The sequence below is a fragment of the Coturnix japonica genome, chromosome 3, assembly GCF_054131305.1.
Source record: "Coturnix japonica strain WE chromosome 3, WE-NBRP24, whole genome shotgun sequence".
Lineage (NCBI taxonomy): Eukaryota > Metazoa > Chordata > Aves > Galliformes > Phasianidae > Coturnix > Coturnix japonica.
Window position 1 is genome coordinate 19,639,386 of NC_140665.1, and position 22,608 is coordinate 19,661,993.

The 22,608-nt window shown below is 39.6% G+C and overlaps 1 protein-coding gene across 18 annotated transcripts in view; it reads right to left on the reverse strand.

Annotated features, from left to right (window-relative positions):
• ESRRG (estrogen related receptor gamma) overlaps positions 1–22,608 on the reverse strand; it is a 375,558-nt gene that overhangs the window by 4,221 nt on the left and 348,729 nt on the right. For 15 of the 18 annotated variants that reach the window (XM_015857192.3, XM_032443885.2, XM_085542936.1 and 12 more), the window contains one exon: positions 8,861–9,130. The exons of the other annotated variants lie outside the window; for them this stretch is intronic. In XM_015857192.3, the coding sequence (XP_015712678.1) occupies positions 8,861–9,130 (270 nt within the window). The remainder of the gene's footprint in view (positions 1–8,860; positions 9,131–22,608) is intronic. 18 annotated transcript variants of the gene reach the window in all.

The window sequence follows — 22,608 nt, forward strand, 5'->3', positions numbered from 1 at the left end:
GGCCACTTAAAAATGACAGCATGAAGAGTGCTTCACTGACAGAAGGGAATAGTGGGTTTGATGTGATTTCCTGATAGGCCTAGCAAAGCTTTTCACCCTCGGGCCCATCAGACAGAGAGGCAGCCCGGAGTTATGCTCCTTTTTGACAATCCACCCAGAGGTTGCTTTGTCTTGTTATCGTTGGGATTTCTCCTTTTTTTTTTTTAAACCCCCCAGAGCAAGCGCCTGGCCCTGACCCTTTCCAGGTGAGGTGTTCAGGTGGTGTAAGCTTTGAGTGAGAAGTCTGGGCAAAAGGCACACAGAGAACTAAACTGAGATGCTACATGACCCGGAAAGATTAAAACAATGTAAGTGTGAAATAAAAAGAAAAGATCAAACTGAAATAACTGTAAAACCCTAAACAGCATAAATACAAAGGGGAAGATGTCCCTGAGAACATGCAGTTACTGGACCATGCGGAGATGATTTCAGATGAGAAGCCCTAACTCTCCAGTTTTATGTAATCATAAATGCCAAAGAAAAAGCAATGTATTCCAAGGAGGGGGAATGCGAGGAGGGAAGAATAGCTGCAGGGGAAATGTGCCAGCAAACACCTCAATTAGTTACCAAAATTTGGATGGTCTGTGGATGTATGGAGCAAATAGAGTACTGCATGAAAAAGGGACTTCTGAAGGTTTACACGTTCACAGTATGTGTCACTGTGAGTGCAACATGGGGTGGGACTAGGACAGTGAATCCATGGTACTGCCACAGCATGTCCTTGGAAATCTGTTTAGTAGAGGGCTTCCTTGGTACCTTGTGGGGTTTTCTGGTTTGTTTTGGGGTGAGTCTTTTTGGAATAAAGCTTCCACACTAGGCAGAATAACAGCTGGGAAGTTGGAGAGGGAAGAACCTGCTTCCATACTATTTCCATCTCCTGTATTAAGTGATGTGCTGGATAAGTATTCTGATTTGCCTCATGTTTTTCCCCCTACTGATGACAACAGCAACAAATTCTCCATATGCTTCAAATACTTCAATTACATGCTGAGCATGAAGGTGCATCTAAGATTCATCTCCTGAAAGCTTACACAAGACTACTTCCCCAGGTAATAAAGCCCCACAGTTAATGCTTTGCTTTTTTTTTTATTGCGGAAACATACGAAACTAAAACACAAACCAGTACGTAAGAGGTTAACCAAAATGTTCCAGCTTCTATTGTCAAAACAAATGTGCAAATTGAATAGAAAAGAAAAAAGTTACAGCTCCTGCTCTAAAACAGACACTTAATTATATACAAGTTTGGATCATTTAGCACGTTTTATTGATTCTGATGACAGTTTATCTGTTAATTACACATAATGGAGTCCTATGGGAATTTCACATGTTTAATAATTCTGAGTCTTAGCGGATACACGCTCTAGGAAGCGTGCAGGGAGACACGTGCTGCAGGGATGCAATACTGCACATTGAGGTGCTCTGCGCCAAAAGTAGAGAGCCTCAAAAATCCCTATCCTAAGGAAAAAGAAGGCCAAGACGTTCTAAAAGTGATGCCAGGGAAATGGTATCTCTAGCAAGATTTAGTTCTAATTAACCTGAGCTCATTCGTCAAATCGATACATTTTTGATAGATTTCTAATATGGTGATCCTATTAAATAATTGTGTCAATAAGAGAAAATCTCTGAATTCTGCACCCTACAAGCAGGATGTAATCAATACAAGATGTTAATGCACACAGACAAACGTGACCGATGTCTCAAGCACAATGCCCAACCACCGCACTTAATCTGGAATGCAAACTCCAAACAAATTGCCTCCACTGCCCGACTCTACCAAGCCCTCAGATATCCACAGCCGTGGAACAGAGCGCAGGCATGACGTACTGCTCCAAGACATTTCCCAGGCACCACGCACACTTCATGCAGCAGTGACACATCTCCTCCTCCTCTCCCCTAACCCACAATGCAGCTGAGGAACCAGATAGAAGCATTTTAGCAGTAACAGACTCTTGGCGGGTCAAAGGCTGATTCCTCTTGCAGAATTTTCTATACCGTACTGCAAAGAGAGACAGGTCATTCTGGAGCACCTGACTAGAGATGTTCAGCTTTTAGCTCTGTAGGAAAATAAGCTGGTTCTGGATAAAAGTGGGAGACGTTCTGTGAATGGAACTGGAAATGGGGTAAGAAAGCCAGAGGGGAGACATGCACTTACAAACAGTAACTACAACTCCAAATTATTCTCTTAAAGTTGTGATTTGGCTCGAAAGATTAAAAAATGATTTAATGAAATTACTATGATAATTTAACTTCCCATTTACAGAAAAAATTCAAACTCATTTCAGCTTTGCACATTCTAGGGGCTGCTAATGTTTAAGTGCAAACTCACTAAATCTGGGCTATTTAATTAGACCATGATTCAGCTCGCAGATTGCTCGGGAAAATATTAATCTCTACAAAGATCCTTCTTCAAGTTTTAGCCTTGCAGTTTCTAACTTCCACTTTATTCCCAATATTAAACGAATGTAGATCTTAATCCCTCAGGCATAAGCCTTTGAAAATAAAGAAAATGGTTGAAAATGCTGAACTAGCCAAGGGGAAAAGAAGAGGGAAAATAAAAGAGAAATCTTTGCAGTAACTACAGTCTGGCAGACACTGAAGTGAATTCAGAGCAGGTTAGCTTATTGCTGATAAGCCCAATCCACACCAGTAAGAGAGGGCAATGTCAACAAGCACCACAGTAATTTAGGGAAACACAGACTCTGTGTGACAGTCGAGGAGTAAAGAAATAATTACAAAGACAATGTGAAATTGGATTTTATGCTAGGTACAAAGACTTTGAATGTTCTTCCTATACCAAGAAAACCCCCTGAAATTATACTATTTATTTATTTATTTACTTACTTATTTTTAATTGGCACCATAGACAGTCTGGATAATTTCCAGTTACATTCTAATATCCAAAGGAAACCTACAGGTAGATCTGAGACACCTAAAATCAGTCCCTATATAAAGAATGAAATTAAAAAGGGCAGTTTGAAAGTACTTTCATTTGAAAGCAAGCAGGATTTGATCTTAAAGGCCCTGCAAAAGAAGTGTCTCTGACTGGTGACAGTAGAATGCTCATCAGGCACAAGATAAGCTGATACGAGGAAAGAGTGGCTGGTATGTTTGCACTGTGTATATAGCATCACTGAGGAGAAAGCAGAGGAAACCCAGGGGTCTGAAATGAAGTATGTCTTCACATCAGAAAACTCTAGTAGCATAAAGCAAGAAATTATTACAGTGAATCAAGCAGCAGGGAGCGTGCAGCAGTGAACAAATACATTAAGATTCTGATAGAGCACATCAGAGGGGCAAAAAGCAACGAGCAGGGCAAGGCACTTGAGAGACAGCAATCACTGTACTGCAGAGGGGTAGCTCACAAACTAAGAACTGGTAAATCAGGTCAGAGAGCTGCAGGTTCCTGGAAGAACTGGATGAGATGAAGAGTGAGAGTGGTACACACCTAAGAACAGAATCCTAATCTGCGTTATGTCTCAAATAAAAGAAAATTTTATTTTGTTTGACATTGCCAGTCCAAAAAAAACACCAAAAACAACCAAACAAAAAAAAACCAAACAAAAACAACCAACCAAACCAACAAAAGCTGCCATAGTATTCACAGTGGGGAGCTGCTTAGAGAGTTCTGTCCTGTCCTGCTGAAATCTGAGACATTTATACAGGAAAAGCTGAATTTCTGCTCCGTGCTTATCCATTTTAGGAGAAAGACAAGGGAGTCATATGAGCAAATCAAACCTGGTTACTTCACCCAGCAAGAATTCCCATCCTTTTCCAGTCTGCAACTAAACTTGCCTCAGATACTAACTTTGGTCATCCGTGTGTAGGGTCAACAAATGCACTTAACTCCTATCATCTGTCTATCTGTCTTTCCTGAACAGAACTAACTGCTGGGAGCTGCACAGTCCCCGGCTAAGAGACAAGCACATAAACATAGCCTCTTGCAAAAGGGTATGGTGGGAATCATCTGATACCTTGATTATTCCACTGAAAACAGACACTTTGATTGAAATATATGTTGGAAATTTAGGAGGTATAAACTATGAATTTCTTATCCATACAGATTAGAGGCAGTAGAAACTGAAGAAATAAAACAGAGGCTCATATACTTTGTTTTGGTGAACAGCGTACTTGTCTGAATAGCCCAGGTTTGGTTGGCTTTTAAGGAGAGGTACGGAACCTGAAGCTTCCCAAGAGTTTCTAAAACACAGCAGGAAACAAAGCAGGAGTGAGAAAAGAAACGACTTCACAGAACATGCCTGCTCATTTCCGGGGCTGACTGGATCAGCAGTAACTAAACACAAAGGCTGAAGTTAAAACACAGTAATATAATACGTATTCAGTAAGACTGCTAAAACTCTTGTGGGATAAGACACCAACTAAGAGGGGATGTTGAATGACTACATCAAAATCCTGTTCGTTCGCTACAAGACAGCAATAATTGCCATATTACCACTGAGAGCATTGGTACACTGCTGCAGAAAGAGAAGGTGACTACCAGCACCTATCTGCTGTCACAACTGGTGAGCAACCACCAACCCAAAACACATCACAGGTGGAAATGGTTATTTATTTCCTCTAAGCATTGAAGGCACCACCTATGTGATTAAATGAAAGCAGGCCATGAGAAAAAAGCTGTGCTCACGCAGCAGGGAAGCTCTGACTGTCCTGACAATTTTCTTTTCTCAATCTTTTTTTTTTCTGTGTTCTTTATATAAAGTTAGATGAAGGAGTTAATGATATGAAGGAGTTGCTATTTCTAGTTGGTAAAATAAACACCAATGAATAAATACACCAATGAAACGCCCATGTATTTTTATACACGTTAATTCATCACAGATATGTATTAAATGTGAATTCTAACACTGACAGATACACAAGAATGGCTAAATAAAATGAAAAAAATAAAAAATAAAAAAATATGGCACTGTTAGAAAATAAATATAGTATTTTGTGACATGTGGTAAGCCACACTCTACACCGCGAATAACGATGAAATCCTATGGAACAATTGATTTATGGGGCTCTAGAAATTAATTTTTAGTATAATAATATTATTCAATTCCAACAGCTCAGCTCTAGGTACAGTGTTTTGTTGGCTGGAAGCAAAATGAGCTGTTGGTAAGAACTACATCTTTTACCAGGACAGATCACTGCGCAACTTGGCATCAGCACTGCAATGCACTTTCATGCTGTTACCATGCACAAGATGCTTCCTGGTTCTTACTCTTTTCGGTACTGAAAGGGTTGTGTCTTTGTGGGTTGTTTTTTTTTTTTTAAGAGACAGTTAATAAGAGAGACCTGAAATTGTGATGGCAAGTGGAGGCCCTTTTCTCCTTCTGGTGGCACAGGCGAGACAGCCGGTATTAATGCTTAAGATTAAATTTTCAACAGTGCATAGGGTTATACTTTTAAAGTGCCTAGCATCCACATTTGGGTCAGATTTTTCAAGATGCCAGCACTCTATTAGGCAGATACACACAGATCACATTTTATAATGTGCTAATGTATTTTGACACGTTAGTTACTTATTTTTAGGTCTTAGATGGGAATTGAGCTTCTCTTAAAAATCTGCTCTCAGCTGTGACTCCTGAGCTCTTCTGCAACACTTTGGCCTGAAGGCACAATTTCGACCTCACTGAAGAGGCAATTTCAAAAACCTGCTCACCTGCAACTCCCTGTTTAGTATTTCCTAATCAATACATGGAAGTATTTTCTAACACAAAAAGATGAGCAGGTCACCTTTTACGTGCCGGAGTGTGCATGTGTGCACTTGCCTTCACCTGAATGTATTTTGTAAATAGTTCACCTTGCCTTACACACGGGGAAGTAATTGGTACATGCATGTTTTGGAAACCATTCAAAGCTGATTTTCTGCGTGGGTAAACAAAGTGCTCGGCAGTGCCAGATTGCTGTGTTTGGGCAGCCGAGGGGCTAACCTGCTCCTGAGCATGGGAGGACAGGGCAAGAAAGGAGAGGCTGGGGATGAGGACGGCCCTGTGGTGGTATGAGGGACCTCTCTGAGTTTAGACACCACAGGAACAGATTCCACGGGCCAACAGAAAAGGCAGCACTTGGGGTGTTCTCATGGCTAGGGTAACAGATATGCTGGCCAAAGCAAAGCTTCTGGTACCTATTTATCCAAAATACAATCAATATTAAGACAAACTACAATTTCTTTTTCTGCTTCTCCATACCAGCAATGAAAACAGCATGTGTCATAAATCACCAACGCAGATGCAGAGCCATAAAACCACCTTCATCTACTATTTACAGCAGAGTTAACCTGGGAATCCTACCACACAGCATGGATGTGGCTGAAATGCCTGGGATTTCTTATTATACTTCATCCATGCTCTCCACAGCTGTAGAAATGTTGCTCTGTTTTAAACCAGAAAAATAAATAGCTGTAGTTCTTGAAAAAAGTCGATGCAGCAGCAAAATACTTCAAAACATGAATTGCAAACTGATTGATTTTATAATGGCATTTTACTTCCTTTTTCCAGGTATGGCTGCATTTCCATTAACCAACTCCTCAGTTATGTACAAATAAGCTACTTCTGGCTTTGTCTATTAAAAAAAAAAAAAAAAAAAATAGAGACAAAAACTTCAATTTTGCTTTCCTACTTAATCTTAAGCAGTATCTGTAATTAAAACACTGGGGGCTTGATACTCTGCATGTGCTGTCTTACCTCTACAGTTCGGGGCAGCTATAGTTGACAGAAGTTTGATATCTGCCTCATGTGCAACCTGGACCTGCACTATTTAATGCCAGCCATCAGAGAGCTCTGTTCAGAGGGAAGTCAAACAGCTGGTTTGCTTTGTAACTCCTCCGTGCAATAGTTTCATTTTAAAATAGCAATTTTAGTCCTTTGCAGATGAGGGAAGGAAATGTTTTCCCTTAAATGTACGCGAAACGGTATTTCTCTCTGACATTATCCTGGTTGTAATTCCCAGGGAAGTTAATGAAGCCACGGATTATTTTAACACACTCCATGCACAATGCATGAATAAACTTTTTTGGCAGCAGTGTATTTTATTATTGCTTAATCACTGCACGCCTCTTGAGGAAAAGAAAAACCAATAGGGCTGTGAGAGGTATTTAACACTGGATTCCCACATCCCGGTTCCCCTTCTCTTCATCAAGTAAGATACAGAAATATTTCTAAATCAAACAGACCAATGTAAAAATCGGGAAAGAAACATAATAAGCTCCCAATTTAGACTCCTAATTCCAGTTAACTTTATTGCTCTGCTCAATAAGCACGAACAACCTTGGGAAAAGCCCTTCCTGTAGCTGCAAAGCGTTCTCAAGTGTACACTTACAGTGGTCACTAATTGTAAATAGATCCTCAATTACAAAACAACTCGGAGCTTTGAGGGACATTTCAGATGTTTTCTCTTCTGAAAATAAAATGATATTCTAATACCAGGGACAGAGTCAGTGGGGTGGAGAATACAAAGAAACTAATAAGCATTTTGGCTTTGCATGTTTTTGAATTATATTTCCAATTAAAAATGCAGAGTGCTAAATCACATTACAAAGACAAATAGGAAAGTACAACTTCATTGTTGAAAACAATTTCCCTCCTATCAATCTGAGGATTCATGCATCAATATTGTAGATGAACTGTTAATTACAAAATCAATTAAAAAATTATTTCTAAAAACAGTCACGCATCCCGGCTCTCAGGGGGGCAATTTGGGCAGAAGGTCTCATCTCACCAGGACCGCGCCAAATCACAAGTCGTCATCCACAAGTAAGCAAAAGCAATCTGGTTTTTCATTTTTCAGCGCGGCTGAGCCCAGCCTGAGATTGATCGTCACATATGGCCCCAGAAAACAAACTGTCAATACCTTGAATGCTGCAGAATTTGAACAAATAGCCGTCCGCCCATTCAAGCCACTCATTGCATCCCATTTAACAGATTTTATTGACAGTTTCCTTCTTGTAATTAAAGGGAAAACTACTGGCCAGCAACCAAGATAAAGTTCAAAGATAGGGTCAAAACAAAAGCAGATGGAGGGGCACGGTGTGACTGTCAATGGAACATAGCATCAGAGCATGTTATTGACACACAGGTATCTAATGATCGGCACGTCATTAAAGAGGGATCTATCGTGAACTTTATGCAAATGCTAAAAGGGACTTAAGACCACAATAAAGCATTAAGGAGACACAAAAGGAAAAACAACAAAGCAAAAACGATTTTTACTTATCTGGCAGTATTCACTGCTTCAGCACTTTTAAATTCAAATGCAGGAGGGAAAAAAAAGAATCTTTCTGAGATTTTTAACCCTTTCTGCACAGGTAACAGTAATCTTTGGAGAAGCATCACCACAAATGCAGAGGATCCAAAAGGTAAGGTGGGGTCCCTGTTGGATTAACAAAGAATTTCCTCCCCTCTCCCACACCCTGAATTCACTCTATCTTATAAGTCAGTAGCTGCATTTAAAGAGAATGGATATAGCATATCCTCATGTATCCTTTCTGTTCATTTTAACTACTATGATTAGACTCGTCTGGATTATGGAATGGATTTAGGAGAAGAGCATCCATATTCATTTGTAAGGATCTTTGCCTGTAAAATAGTCTCCAAATCACACAGTGCATTACACTCCCGCTCCCTTAGGAGCGTACTCCCTGATTACTTAGGACCAGAAAGCTCCTCTTAGCTTGAACTGCATTGTTTGTTGCCTGTTAGACTAAGGGTTGATTAGCAACTTCTTACTCTAAACCTGTATTTAAAACAAGCATGCAGAAAGTAATATGGAGAAAAGTGACATATTAAAAATGTAGCAACCACGGTGCCACTCTGCCAACCTGAATTAGCAAGTGCTATAGCCTTGAGGGTGACAAACTCTTCTTTCTCCAGCTTCATGCTCTTGTATTTCTTTACCAGTTGCAGTATGGCATTGTTAAGGTCAAGAAGGCCTGCCAATTTGGACTGGTCTTCATCCATAATATAGTCTTCAGCATAAACAAGCTCATCCTCAAAAGAAAGTGACCGGTATACAACACCGAGAATCAAAATCTCCATCCAAGCACTCTGCAGAAGGCTCATCTGGTCAGCTAGAGACAAAGTAGAGAATCCTGAACAGGAAAAAACAAAACACAACAAAACATAAGAAAAACTATTAGGCATGTTTGGATTTGCCATAAGTCTGCTCTTCTACTTATTTGTACATGCACTGTGGTAAAACATATATTTATTATTCTCACTTCCGATTTTGTGTCTCTCTTCCTCTCTTCCTCACTTTATTACAGTAATCAATGCAATACGTAATATTTTCTAATCAACACACACAGTTGTAAACAAGTGGGGTTTTGTAGAAGCTAACTGTAAGAATTGTGTTAGTTTGGGGAGCATTACAGTAACAGTCTATGATTTGTACCGTGTCTTCTTTGCCCTGAAATACTCATGCTTAGTTCCATAATCCCAATGCTGTGGAATTGGGATTTCCTGACCCTGTTCATCTGTACCACAGTCCATGAAGGATAACTTAGGAGGGGGGAAAAAAAAAGAAAGGGAAGATTTGGTGTTTTAATAGAATTAAAGTGATGTGCACAAAGAGGAAATTTCTCTTTGAACTTTAACCTCAGGGGAAAGAGAAGTAACCCACTCCTCAGAAAAGATGCTAATTCCTTCTGCAACAGCTCCTGCCTCTGCTGCACTTGTTGAAAGAGCAGAATGCCACATAATGGTGCCAACTGAACAGCAGTCACACTGTCCTTTTTCTGAAGACAAGCAAAAATTTAATAAATGCCTCTTAATGAATTTAACTTTTGCTTTCTTTTTCATTTCTTTTCTTTCTTTCTTTTTTTTTATTATTATTTTTTTATTTTTATTTTTTATTTTTTTTCCCATGCTGTTTTTCCTAATAGGATCTTGTGGGTTAACATCTTTACTGCCTTACCTTTTCAGCCACTTGTTTACGGTACCTGTTAATTTCTGATATCAAACTGCTAATAACCTGATCACATTAGGAGCTATGAACAAGAGGGGAGAGGATGTGATTTCCTGGCCTGTTGGTGAGATGCAGCAGTTTGCCAGTTGGCACCAGCAACCACAAGTACTTAATAAAATCATCAAAGGGGATTAGTCAAGCCTTTCTTAAAGGGTCTTAAGGCATGTCTGAGGCTTTCATTTACTTGTTTATGGAGCTGCTTACATGTTCTCTGACAGGGTTCCTGCTGCAAGAACATTCTTTTTGCCATTAGATTACACTTAAATGCATTTTTCTGTTTTGAAAGTCAAGAGTTATAGTCAAGCAGGAATAGATCATAAACCAGCAAGTCTGCATGGCATCTACTCCAAACAAGATTTTCTCTATAGGCACTAAGCAGCAGAAGTAATGCAATAAAAAAAGACAACCTCACATCCAAACCACCAAGCATCCATAAAAAAATGAAATATAAAACTGGTTGCATGCTTGCTCTCTCTTTTTCCTCCCCCTAATTTGTTTTCATTTTCTCATATTCTTTTGAGTCTCATGATAGAACTATAGCTCTCTGCCTTCAAAACAAAACAAAACAAAACAACAAAACCCGAGCCAGCAGTGCCAGAAAACCCTCGAGGAGGTGACAATGGAAAATAACACATCTGTGATTAAAATAAATAAGAGAGAAATGGAGAAGAAATAATCGTTGGAGAGGTTATAGGGAAGAATTTGTGATTTCAATTAGCTTCAACGTTTCTGTTCCTTCCCGTCTTTCAAGAACCAGTTTTTCTGCAGCAGCAGATGGACAGAGACCATAGCCTGCAGCACCGTCCTGTGACAGCCCTATTCTCCCTCCCAGACACTGCTGTTAGTAAATAGATTTACACATTCTCCAATCTCCACACATCTTTCTGCCGAATAATTAAAAGCAGGATGATTAGTTTATTGAGTGGAAGGAGGAACTTTTTTATTGAGGTCCATCCACGATTTTATCAGGGCCAGCACTTTTACGGTTGTCATGAGGGTGCAGGCATCCAATTTTTCTTATCTGCCTGATTAATACAAACGCTGTTTCAGGACGCATTAATTAACAGATACAAATCTACGTTCTCATGGAAGGATCAATACAGAGAAGAAAAGAGGCATCAATGTGAATTTAGTGCTGATGATGGAGAAGGCACTCTATTGACATTTACGTGCATAGAAACTTTAAAGTTGCAGTGCAGCCCTTTTGTCCCTGTGATTTACAAATTAACAATTTTTCAGGTATAACAATGTTTCACACTCTTCCGAGGAGTTTAATTAAGAAAGAAGCAATAAAATCAGATTTGATTTTAAAAAAAAAAAAAAAAAGTTTAACTTGCAATTTCTTTCTACTCTATTTTTTTTTTTCCTGGAACACTCCCAACCTTCCCCTTTTATTCACTTGTCTATTTTAGTACTCATTTTTTTATTTTATTTTATTTTTCTTTTTTTTAAACAAATACTGCTATGTTTCAATAGCATTTATTGTGTCACTGAAAAAGGAAATTACATACGTCCTGTGAGGGGGGAAAATGGGATTTTGCCTATTATTTATTGTTCTGCACTCTTGAAAAATCTGCTCTCTGCTGCAGTAAATATACTAATTGTTTTTAGATGACACACGAAAAAAAAATCAACTGTCTTTTTTTACATTACAGGAAAACTCTTAGATATAAACCGCACTGTTCTGCTCTCCAATAATAAATCAAACAAACATGATTATTTTCTCTCCAATTGAAGCAACTTCCCCCTGAAAGCCTGCTCAGTGAAAGCACATTTTAACTTTTACAGGCGCCCCTTGTGGGAATACAAAGCTGGATCATATTGTAATCTACCTGATTTTTTGGAATATATGACAGTATTCGGCAGTTGTTCTGCATCCCACCAGCACCTGTTCAATAGGTGCCCAGAAATGTCACAGTTAACAGATCACAGAGGCGTGTGTGTATTTACATACAGAGATTCATTTTGAAATGTTCTGCAAACGCTGTGTATATTCCATGACAAACTTAGCTTTGATTCCCAAGCTCCCATTATAGGGATCCCCTATAACAAATTCTATTCCATGACAAGAAGTCATTTCCTATTCTGCACTGCGACTACTTGAAAAGAAGCTTCCTGCTTGCAAATGAATGCACTCCCAGCCTACTGCATCAGCCTTTCCAGCACTGCCCCACGCTACTGCCCATGGTAGGGTCTGGAACTTTGTCAGGCCTGCTCTGCCTCCTCACCCTCAGAAGTCTTACTGGGAAGGAGTTTTAAGTGCAGACCTGCACAGTGGCTGTTTAAAACACATCGTGCACCTCAGTGCCCTCCTCATGCAGCACATGGTGACAACTCCCACCTCCCTCCCTGCTGCCGCCATGTTGTGCCTGGCAGGCAGTGCTGGTGGGAAGGCCCCGTGCCCTGACCACAGCTCAGCAGTGCTCGGCTGCAGCAGCGCTCCAGATAAAGCAGATGACAGCCAGGAATAATGTCATCTGGAAGGATTGAAAGGCTTCTCAGGAGTCAGGTACCCCCGAGGTAATAAGCTTGAAGGAAGCATGTTTTGTGCCAACCCTCCTGCCATCTCCTACCAGAAACTCTTGTGCTTGACAATGATGCCATGGGCACTTGTCAAGGGCTTTTTTTTTTTTTTCCCTTTTTGCCTAGCAAACTGATGCACTTTGCAGTCAACTTACAAAAAAGGCTAAGCATTTGAAAGTGTGAAGGGCAAAAAATATCTGACGGCTAGTCTTCAAAAATACACTTTCATTTCAGAAAGCATAAATGTTTATTTCCTGAGCTGAGTGTTGACAGAAATAGGCTGCAGTGCAGGCACATGAATTTAACCCCTGGTAGGCATTCTTTTCAGCACGGGTTTATGTGGCTGCATGCAAGCATTGTAAATCTACAGGGTGTCTCATAATATCAGTTAACAATAGCATTGATTTGCTGGTTACAGACTTTCTCCCTTTTTTTTTTTTCTTTCTTTCTTTCTCCTCCTTTTCAGGGACTGTAGCATTCCCCCAGCTAAAAATAGATACTTTTCTACAAACAGCATATCACACTCAAATCGTAATTATGCCGTAATGACTCGCTGAGATCACTGAGTGTGCATTGAGAGAAGGTTGATTGAGCAACTGAACATATGCTTACGTTTCTCCTTTCACATACCAGCAAGCCCAGAGCTCCAAGGAAGCAGAAATAAAGAGATAGAAGGGCCCAGGCACGTTTGCTGGGGGAACAGCACGGCGAGGAGCTGCGCAACACGGAGCTGTCGAGTGGGGTTGGAGGAGCCACAGGGCTTTGCCGCTGCCTTGCACCGCTTGTTCTCTTTTCACATCGCTCTCAGCTCCATGCTAAGCAGGGAAATCTTTTATATTCCTGAAGACCCTTTCCTCCACTTCATTAAGATGGACTTCATGGACACGAACTCACTGGGGGCCGCAGCGAAGCAGCTGCAGATGGTCAAGTGCCACAGCAAGATGAGCAGCTCGCACGCAGCGCTGTGAGAGCTACTTATTTCTGTGGCTGGACTCAGCCCTGCCATCGTCTGCAGCCCTGAGCATTTGATGCGATGCCTGAACTGGGCTGTTCTGGCTTCATTCCTGGTGGTTTCACTTTGCAAGGAACAAACCTTGCTTCCTCACTGTTCTGTGCTCAGAAATCATAATATTTGATCAGACCAGGAATTAAATCACTGGCAAATCTGGGAGCTGCTTGAGCTTTCTGATAACCACCTCCCATTTACTTCACCAGTTGGATTCGTCTTTGTTACTTTTAAGAGCAGAATATTCCTCTGGCTTGCCCTGGTTTGTACTTCAAGTATCTTCATTTACATTTTCTATAATTAAAGCTGTGCTTGAAAATGACATGTTCACCAGTGTGTTGCAGACTCAATATATTTCCACAGTTGAAATATCAGAGTTGGATTTTCAAATTATTTACACTTAATTTTGATAGATTAACTTCCTTCTAAATGTTTTATGGGTGCTGATGTTTCCACTGCAATTTCCTTACTTCAAAAACGATGTCAAGTCACCACTGCTAAGAGAATGAATGGATACTGGAAACTCTATTTTTAAAGCACAGAACACTTTACAGACAGAGCGTGTGGCCTCACAGTCAAATGATAAGCAGTGGGCCAAACGCTTTTTTCCTGACAGCATAAGAGTGAATCTGAAGGAATCCCACTGTGTTCCAATGGCAGGATGCTGCCACTCTTTAGAGTGTATTAGAGCACATAGCTCTCAATTAGAAGAACTTTTTTAATATGTATGTTCAACAGAAAACTGATTCCACTGCATTTCAGAATACACTGTGTTATAAAAATATATAACAAGTCTTGAACATATTTCAGTTGTTAGAAAAACTACTAAGCAAAAGGTGAGAGCTCTGACAAATTACCCAACATATGTCACAGATAACGGATGAAGTTTGGTTCTTGGTGAAAGCCAGAACTAAAACAAAAACACCTCACTATGCTGGGGTGGACCTGTTATTTCATTTAGGTTTTTTTTATATTCTTTTTCTTTTTTTTTTTTTTTCTTTTTTCTTTTTTTTTTCAAACCCATTTGTTCATGGAGTCCCTATGCAAAGGGATAATAATTGCATGGGATGCCTCAGCAAACTAAGAAGTAAGCACAAAAGAGACTTTTCATGTGAAAGGTGTCAGATCACAAAACAAAAGCCCAAACTTGGAAGTCACAGACAGGTACCAAAGCACAAACTCAAACATGAAGTACAGCCAAAGGTTCCATTTACATCATTTGTTGGCTACAGCTTCCAAGCTTCTTACAGGATCTGCCACAGCTCAAGTTATGGTTAGGAACTCATCTCACTCAACAACTTTCTGCATAAAGGACAAGCAAAACCACCCCACTTTCCTAGCAGTGTTTTCAGGCAGTGTGTCCTTCTGGCCTTGAACAAAGTCCCTTCCCTATCAGTATAAAGGGAAATGCCCCACAGAGCATAAGCCCAGAGCTTTTTATTGTGACACTGCTTTCGTCTCCCTGAAACAACAGCGGAGAGATGGCACAGCAATATAAGTGCATTCACACCGCACAGCTCTCTCAATCCATTAAGAACAATGGATTCTCACTAAGCAAATATTCACTTGTCAGAAGTATTTGCTACACTGGATTCATTCAGCAGGAGTAAGTGAAGTTCACAGCAATTTAAAAGCGGCAAATCAGACATTTACAAACAGTGAAGGTGCTGCTTGCTTAGCACAACCTTTCTCTCCAGCTATAGGAAAAGGTGTTAATGTAATTTAAATACCAGCTACAATTATTTTTCCTTTCACCGGTAAAGCCTTACACGGTAGCACTAAGCAGAAACAACTCCAGCTTGTCATTTCTATATGAGCCGAATGCACATAGTGAGATGTAACTCCCTGTACTTCCAACAGATTTGTACCAGGGATACATTTCTCTGACCAGACAAATATTTCTAGGCAGCTACTTTAAAATTTCTCATTTCTAGTTACAGCATAAGATCTGCTGAGTTTCTTCTTTAGCAATAGTAATAGTCATGAGATGCAAAATGTCACTAATTAAGACCGTCTCTGGCTTCACAGAAGCACTTTCAGTTGCTAATACTCCGCAGAGAGACACTAATGATGAAAAAGCTGGAGAGAAACCTTGCTTCAGGACAGATTTGGTGAGACCTCCACGTATGGGATACTTCCTAATGGCATTTCTGGAAACAGATGGTTTGAAAGATTGTGTGCTCTATTTCCATTAATTTTCATTTCATACCTTATTATTCCAGAATTCACTGAGAAAAAGGAAAATATAAGACAATGGATTTAAACAGATTAATATCTGATTTTTCCTTTGGCTGGTTTTACCATTGGAACTTTCACTTCCACAATTTTAAATAGTATTACTCCAAATTCATACCAATGTTATATTAAAAAGGAAACAAGCCAAACACTTCTATTTTGATAGTCAACAGATGCTCTGAGAACAGAGGAAAATACCTGATTAATCGTAAACTGTTCTTTTTTTCTCTTGTATGTTGGACACTGGACACATGGAAATCCTTATGCTTTACTTCTCTGTAGTGTCTTTTTAAATTCTAAGATATGGACCATTAAGAAGTTTTAAATTCAGCGTAGCAGCCTGATCTGGCCCAAAGTAGCTGGAGGTCTCCCTAAGGACAGCACTATCAACTTGCAGATTCCAGAGGGTGCTCTTTCTAATGCACTGCATACATGCTTTGGTCTGCTTATTTAAAGTTAACTCTTTCAGTTCTTATAAGGAAATTTGCTTTTTAAGATGTCTGGTATATTCCAAGGAACCACTCATGCATTTGCATACGATAAAACAGACCAAGATTAATCTTATGACCCTGCTGGACTTTTCTCAGTGAGTCTACACGAAAAAAGACAAACCATATTCTCAACATAAACTCTGATTTCACAAATATTTCTTCAATCTTTTGTATTTGAGTACAGAGTTGTGGGGGAAAAAATACACAAGTATATTCTTCCATTAGTAGAGAGGCTGTGAAAAGCAAGAAGCATCCTCTGTGTCTTATGTTTTAAGCAGGTCCTTCAGTGAATTCAGATAGCAGAACTTAAGCAGTATAATAATATAGTTAAATAATTACAAAGAAAAGAAACTTTTTTTCCCTTGATTTTTTTACTGAGCCTAATAAATAAAGATTTGAGAGAGGAACCTAACTAAATTAGTAACAATTCGCATTAGTTCAGGTGCTGATCACTTTAGCCTCTGAACAACTGCATGCATAGCCTGGAAATACTAAGAAATATGGATTCAGGCTTCTTCAGCTTGCTGAACACTAGGTTTCAAACCCAAGTTTGTCTGATTATCCTATATCTTTCCTTTCCCATAGAAAGGGCTGTCTTCTTGATGTCTGCTGGCTGGGAGGGCAGCAATCCCTGCTGCCTCCCTCAGGCAGAGCCAGGCTCCCAGGAACTCCTGAATCACCTTAATAACACAAACCTCACACCGAATATACCAGCACAGAGACACCCCTGCCTGCCACCCAACCAACATCTCCATGTTAACCCCCTGTGTGCTCAGCTGCATAAAATCCCTGGAGCCAAAGCAAAAACCTCAGGTGGGAAGATTTCTGGTAGATGCATTTTTTTGGTCTCAAGCAAGAAATGACACCTCAGAACACCGTCCTTCCTCTTCCAAATTTCTACAAACTTTTCTATTGGTTTTCTGATTTCCTTGATGTGCTGCAGACGTCCAAAAATCCCACTGATGTTGCTGTTCTCCCTCCTTTTGGGTACCAGAGTCAGATAAACATGTACTCATTCTCCCACGTGAATGTGAAACTTTTAGTTTGCCTAGCTGAACACATATGTATCATTAAGATCATCTCTGGAGGATGTACCTTAAGCCTATAACAGCTCTCTCTCTCTCTCACACACACATACAAAAAAGAAAGAAAAAAAAAACGGGAGAAGAAGAAAAAGAAAAAAAAAAAAAAAGGAAGCTGCCTGATTCTAATACACCTAATTAGCCATCGGCAGACACTTAATTGCATACATTAGGATGATTCCATAGTGGAGATTAATTCTAAATATACCCAAGCAGCTGGTTAAGATGCCATGGATTACAGTGTGGACTGTACTTTTCCACTTAATTAGATATCAAAATTAAGCAGCAACAAGCATTTTGACATAACGGGGATCAAGCCGCTGCTTGGCATCCCAGAGCTGCACTAAAGTGACCGCTAAACAGAGCCGCACAGATGGAGAGATATTAAATGCCGCACTGGAAAGTAATTTCAAATAATAAAATATCAATATTTACATTTTAATTACCCCTACTGAGAGCCGCTCTGTCATTTTCACTATTGCCGACGCAGCAAGGGGTAGTGGAATGACATTGCGGCTCTGACTGCAATGACTATTTTGTTTCCATTAAAGAATGACAAGTGTTTTAGAGGCAGTGACACCCAGTGTGTGAACAAGAATGACAGCAGATCAGAAAATTCCTATTAAGGGAATAAATGACTCAACAAGAGAATTTACTTCGAGCAGCCAGCTCCTCCTTGAAACACATAATCCTTTCTAAATTTCCTGCCGAAAGTTCATTATTAGAGGTGCCCAGGGGAAACCTTAGCTTCTCATAAAATATTTAGACTGATAGGACCTTACATGATAACCGGTCAATTTAAAACACACTAAAACTCAACGCTCGTTCTGTCTAAGAATTAGACAAAGAGTTTGTATGAAGCAGAAGAGTTTAGGGGGGAAGAAAAGGGCAACTAATGGCGGGCAGTGAAAAGGAGACTCCTTCCTGCCAGACCAGAAACTGTGGACAATGTATGGGCGATGGTGGGGCTATTTTCCATCAGTTTCACCAGATCCAGCATAGTGATGACCGCACACCTCACATTTGGATCATAGCTTGCCAGCTGCCTTTGGAAGGATAACCAGGAGCTGGTCACAGCAGGAGCATGGGTCTGTGCCCACCTGCTTCCTGCTGCCATCACTTACATGCAAACACTTCTAGCACTATGTGCAACAGAGACCTTTTGTGGTAACTTAAGAAACTAATTATTTCTGATCAGGTCCAAGATCAGTATAGGGGAAAATACAGCATATTATCTTACACCTGACCCGGTGCATTTACAAAGGAGAAAAGCATGGAAAAAGTTTATAAAAACAGTTAGCAAAACCAAAAATGTCTGTCTTGGGGATTTTTGTCAAACTCCAAAGATCTTCAGAGAATATCCATGGCCTCAGACACAGGGAAGTGCATTACAAGGAAATCCTTGGTCACTACGCTCTGATACGCTGCTATGTGACAAATGACTGGAACAGAGCATGGGGAAAAAAAAAAAGGCATGAAAATTTTTAGAGAACAAAACAGGAACAGCTTTACAGCAGTGAGTGCTGTGGGAGGTTCAGAATCAAGTCTGACATTAAGAATTAGGAGTGAAGTACAAAAACATTACTGTGACATCAGCTTCCTAACTAGTTGGTCTTCTTTTTAGTATCTTTTTTCTTCACTTTTTTTTTTTTTTTTTTTTTTTTTTTCCTTACAAAAAAACCAAGTACCCAGGAAGTACTTCTTAAGCATCCCTAATGCTTTTAGGACAAGACACTTCCCCATTTCTCAGCCACTAGCACCTTTTAATTTCTGAAAGAGCCACGGTTGAAAATCTTAATTAATTGTTCCATACTGCTTCAGGATCATTATGCAATGTAATAAAGGCCGTGTAATTATGAAATTTTACAGCCATTACCAAGGCTGATGGCTCGTATTTCATCCTCAGCTGGACCCAATGGCTTTTAGCCACTCAGCTCCCCTTTGATGAACTACAGACAGATCTATCAGGCCCAAACAATATCCAGGCAAGGCGGCTATAATAGCTACCTACAGATGAAGCCATAGATAAAGATAAACTATAAATCTACACACAAATGCAGGCACACTGCCTCAGGATGACAGAGGGGAGAGGATGAGGCACTTGGGAAAGCTGGCAGCTCACAGAAAGGAAATCCTTCCTCTTTTTCTCTTGCACTTTTCCCCCCTTATTCAGTTTGAAATCTGTTTGGCTTCCGGAAGATGTAAAACCCTTTCACATTTCTCCAGGAAAATAAATAAATAAATTAATAAATAATTACATATGTTTAAGGATCATGTTTTTTTTTTTTTTTTTATGGAAGGCAATTTGTCACCTTATTTATCTGTTAGATTTGATGAAGGGTATTATACAGACAAATCAGCTCACCATCCAGATAAAACACAAATTTGAAAATCATATTTTTAAAGGCAAATCCAGGGCTTTTGCTTACGAGACTGAAAAAGCAAAGCATTCTTAGTTTCTAAATGTATTATCCTGAGTGGATGCACAGAGGTGAAGTCAGATGACAGGTTTTCACTGGAGGCAGAATGGGATATACAACTCCATGCAATGTTGTCCTATATTATTTTATGTTCAGCTTGAAGATGAAAATACTTTTAAAAATTCAGCGTAAGTTAAAGGAACGAGAAAATTCAATATGATCTTGGTACCTGCACCACCAGAAGGTACTTTGGAGGGGTGACCTCCAACAATAACGTAAGTCAGAATAATATAAGTCAGAAGGCCTTCCAAATACGTATTGTTTCTTGCTCCAGATTGAGACAAAGCTGACTAAATGATCTCTGGCAAACAGAGATGGAGAGCTGCAGCATCCTTGCCAACTTTGAAAAAGTTCAGGAAAGAGAATGAAAACATTTGCGCTGCAACAGCATCTAGTAGTAGTCTTTCCAGCAGCATAAGATTAGCTGTGAGGCTGATTTCATGCTTGTGGCTGAAGTGCATCAGAACACAAAGAAACTTAAAAGGAAAAAAAAAAGGGACAATGGCTTTTTCTTCCTTATTCAGTATAATCTCTAAGTTGAAGAATTTAGAAAAAGTTTTCATGAAGCTTCTGCTCACTGTACAGTTTATGTCTATTCCTGAGGCTGATGACCGCTGAAAACAGTAGAGTATAAGTGCTCAGTCTAAGTATTCAGTTGCTTCATTCCTTAAAACTTAAGTCTTGGAATCTGGGCTGCCTTCCTCAGAGGTGTTTGGAGCCTGCTGCTACAATTAGAGTTTACAACAGAAAAGCTTAGAGAGATGTGCCCCAGGCAAAGAATCTCAAAATCACAGCAATTGAGCTCTCACTCTGGAGCTGCTGCTGTAGAAAGAAATAACTAACAAATAGAGAAGAGCCACAGTACAGGAAATTTGCATTATATGCATAACAGCAGCAAGGCAGATGCTTGTGTTTGCACAGGCCTGTGGATGCATGCATTTGTGCTAAACAAACTCTGCATATTGTAAAAACAACTGCAGACAGGTAAGGGAATGTGTAATTCAGGACTTTTTTTAAAGCATAGATGCTGGGGATACTTATGTATGGACTTCTAAGGACCAGTATCTGCTGTTACTGTGCTTTAATGAAATCACATGTATCAGGGATATTCACTGAATATTGTGTGAATTCATTTATTCCTTGCAGGGCACACACAAAACCAGAAATTTTAGCACACTCCGTACATCAGTCCATCTGAAATACCAACATATACACATATCACTGGACTCTGATTCCTGAACTGCATTTTAACCTGCCTTCTTCAGTGAAGGTCTTAGCTGAAGCATGGACAAAACATGGTAAATCTTCTACCTCCTCCACATCCCATCCAGCTGACTTTTATTTAACCAAATTAGCATTGTGAATGAGCTCTGTAGCATTCCCTCTTTTTATCCTCCCATCCAATCACTCACACCAGCTGGATGAAAAGCAAATACAAATGCACCCAGCAGGAACACTTTTCAGAGCAAAAACTTCAAGGAAGAAGTAAATACAAAGGTGTCATGTTAATTTCTTTTGGAAGCACTTATACCAATTGGACTGCTATATCAAAAATAATGCAAATAGTATGAGGAATCACATATATGCCATCCTACATTCCCCTTTTTTTCCACAGAAGAGCTGTGTGATTTCTAATTCACATTCATAAATGCTCAGTCTATCTGAGAACGCACATCAGTATTGCTTAGTGTAGGACTACAGCTGCATCTTAGTAAAGTATAGCAAAGAATTATATGATGGTCAGGGTTAGTTCATTTGTGGTTCAGTGCAAACTGACTTGAAACAGAACTGGCTTGGACATACTGGGACAAAGTATGGATTACTACAGATGAAAAGGGAATCGGCATTACATATATATGTAATAAACAGTTGCATGCAGTTTATACATCAGCATAAAGTGTTTTAAGGAATCTCTTTGAAAGAACATGCAGAAGAGGGCTTTTGTTCAGTCTTTAGAAAACCTAACTGCAGCAAGACCATACTATGACATACAGAAATTCATTAGCATAAGTACAGACCAAAAAGGGAAGGGAAATGGGGTATAATTGCATGTTTTCTCTTTCAAGATTCACCAAATGTGGCACAAATCTGTAGCTGCTATAATGCATGTCATGTTTTACACTGATTTTCTACACTTGGTATTCCCTAGCTGAATTGTTTCTGAAGTCTATGGTGATTTTATTCTACAGCAAATCAGCAGTTTTTCAAGAGGTCTCTGTGCAACCCAGGAGTATGACATTTACTAATGTGTTGAGATTCAGGGATTCTCCTTTGTAGAAGCCAACACTAATAAGAAAGATATGGTTCAGTGTCCTGGGTATTCTTCCTGGTTTTATTAATTAGATGGAAAGCCTGTCCCTCTGGAATACTGCAAGGTATTTATTAACACTTCAGCCCACAAACTAGAGTAAATTTACAGTAGTGGAAGTAATTGTTACATACACTAACTCTTGTTATCAATTTGGCAGGGATAAGCAAAAAAGAAAAATCCAAACAACAACAAAACCTTAACAAAAACAACCCAGAGGTTTAGATTATGATCTTTCTTGTGATATTTCAATTGTGCCTCTTAATCTGCTAAATTAAAAACTATAGTACCATCTTACTCAGATCAGTGACAAGAGAGATCATATCAATTTGCAACAAAATGTACAAATGTTCCTATCCCTTTTAATTATGCAGAGAATTTAACAGTCACATTCAATATGGTCTCGAAATGACTAAGATATACACACCATGTCTTATACAGTTGTGCCATCTTAACCCTCACCACCTTTACATTTTAT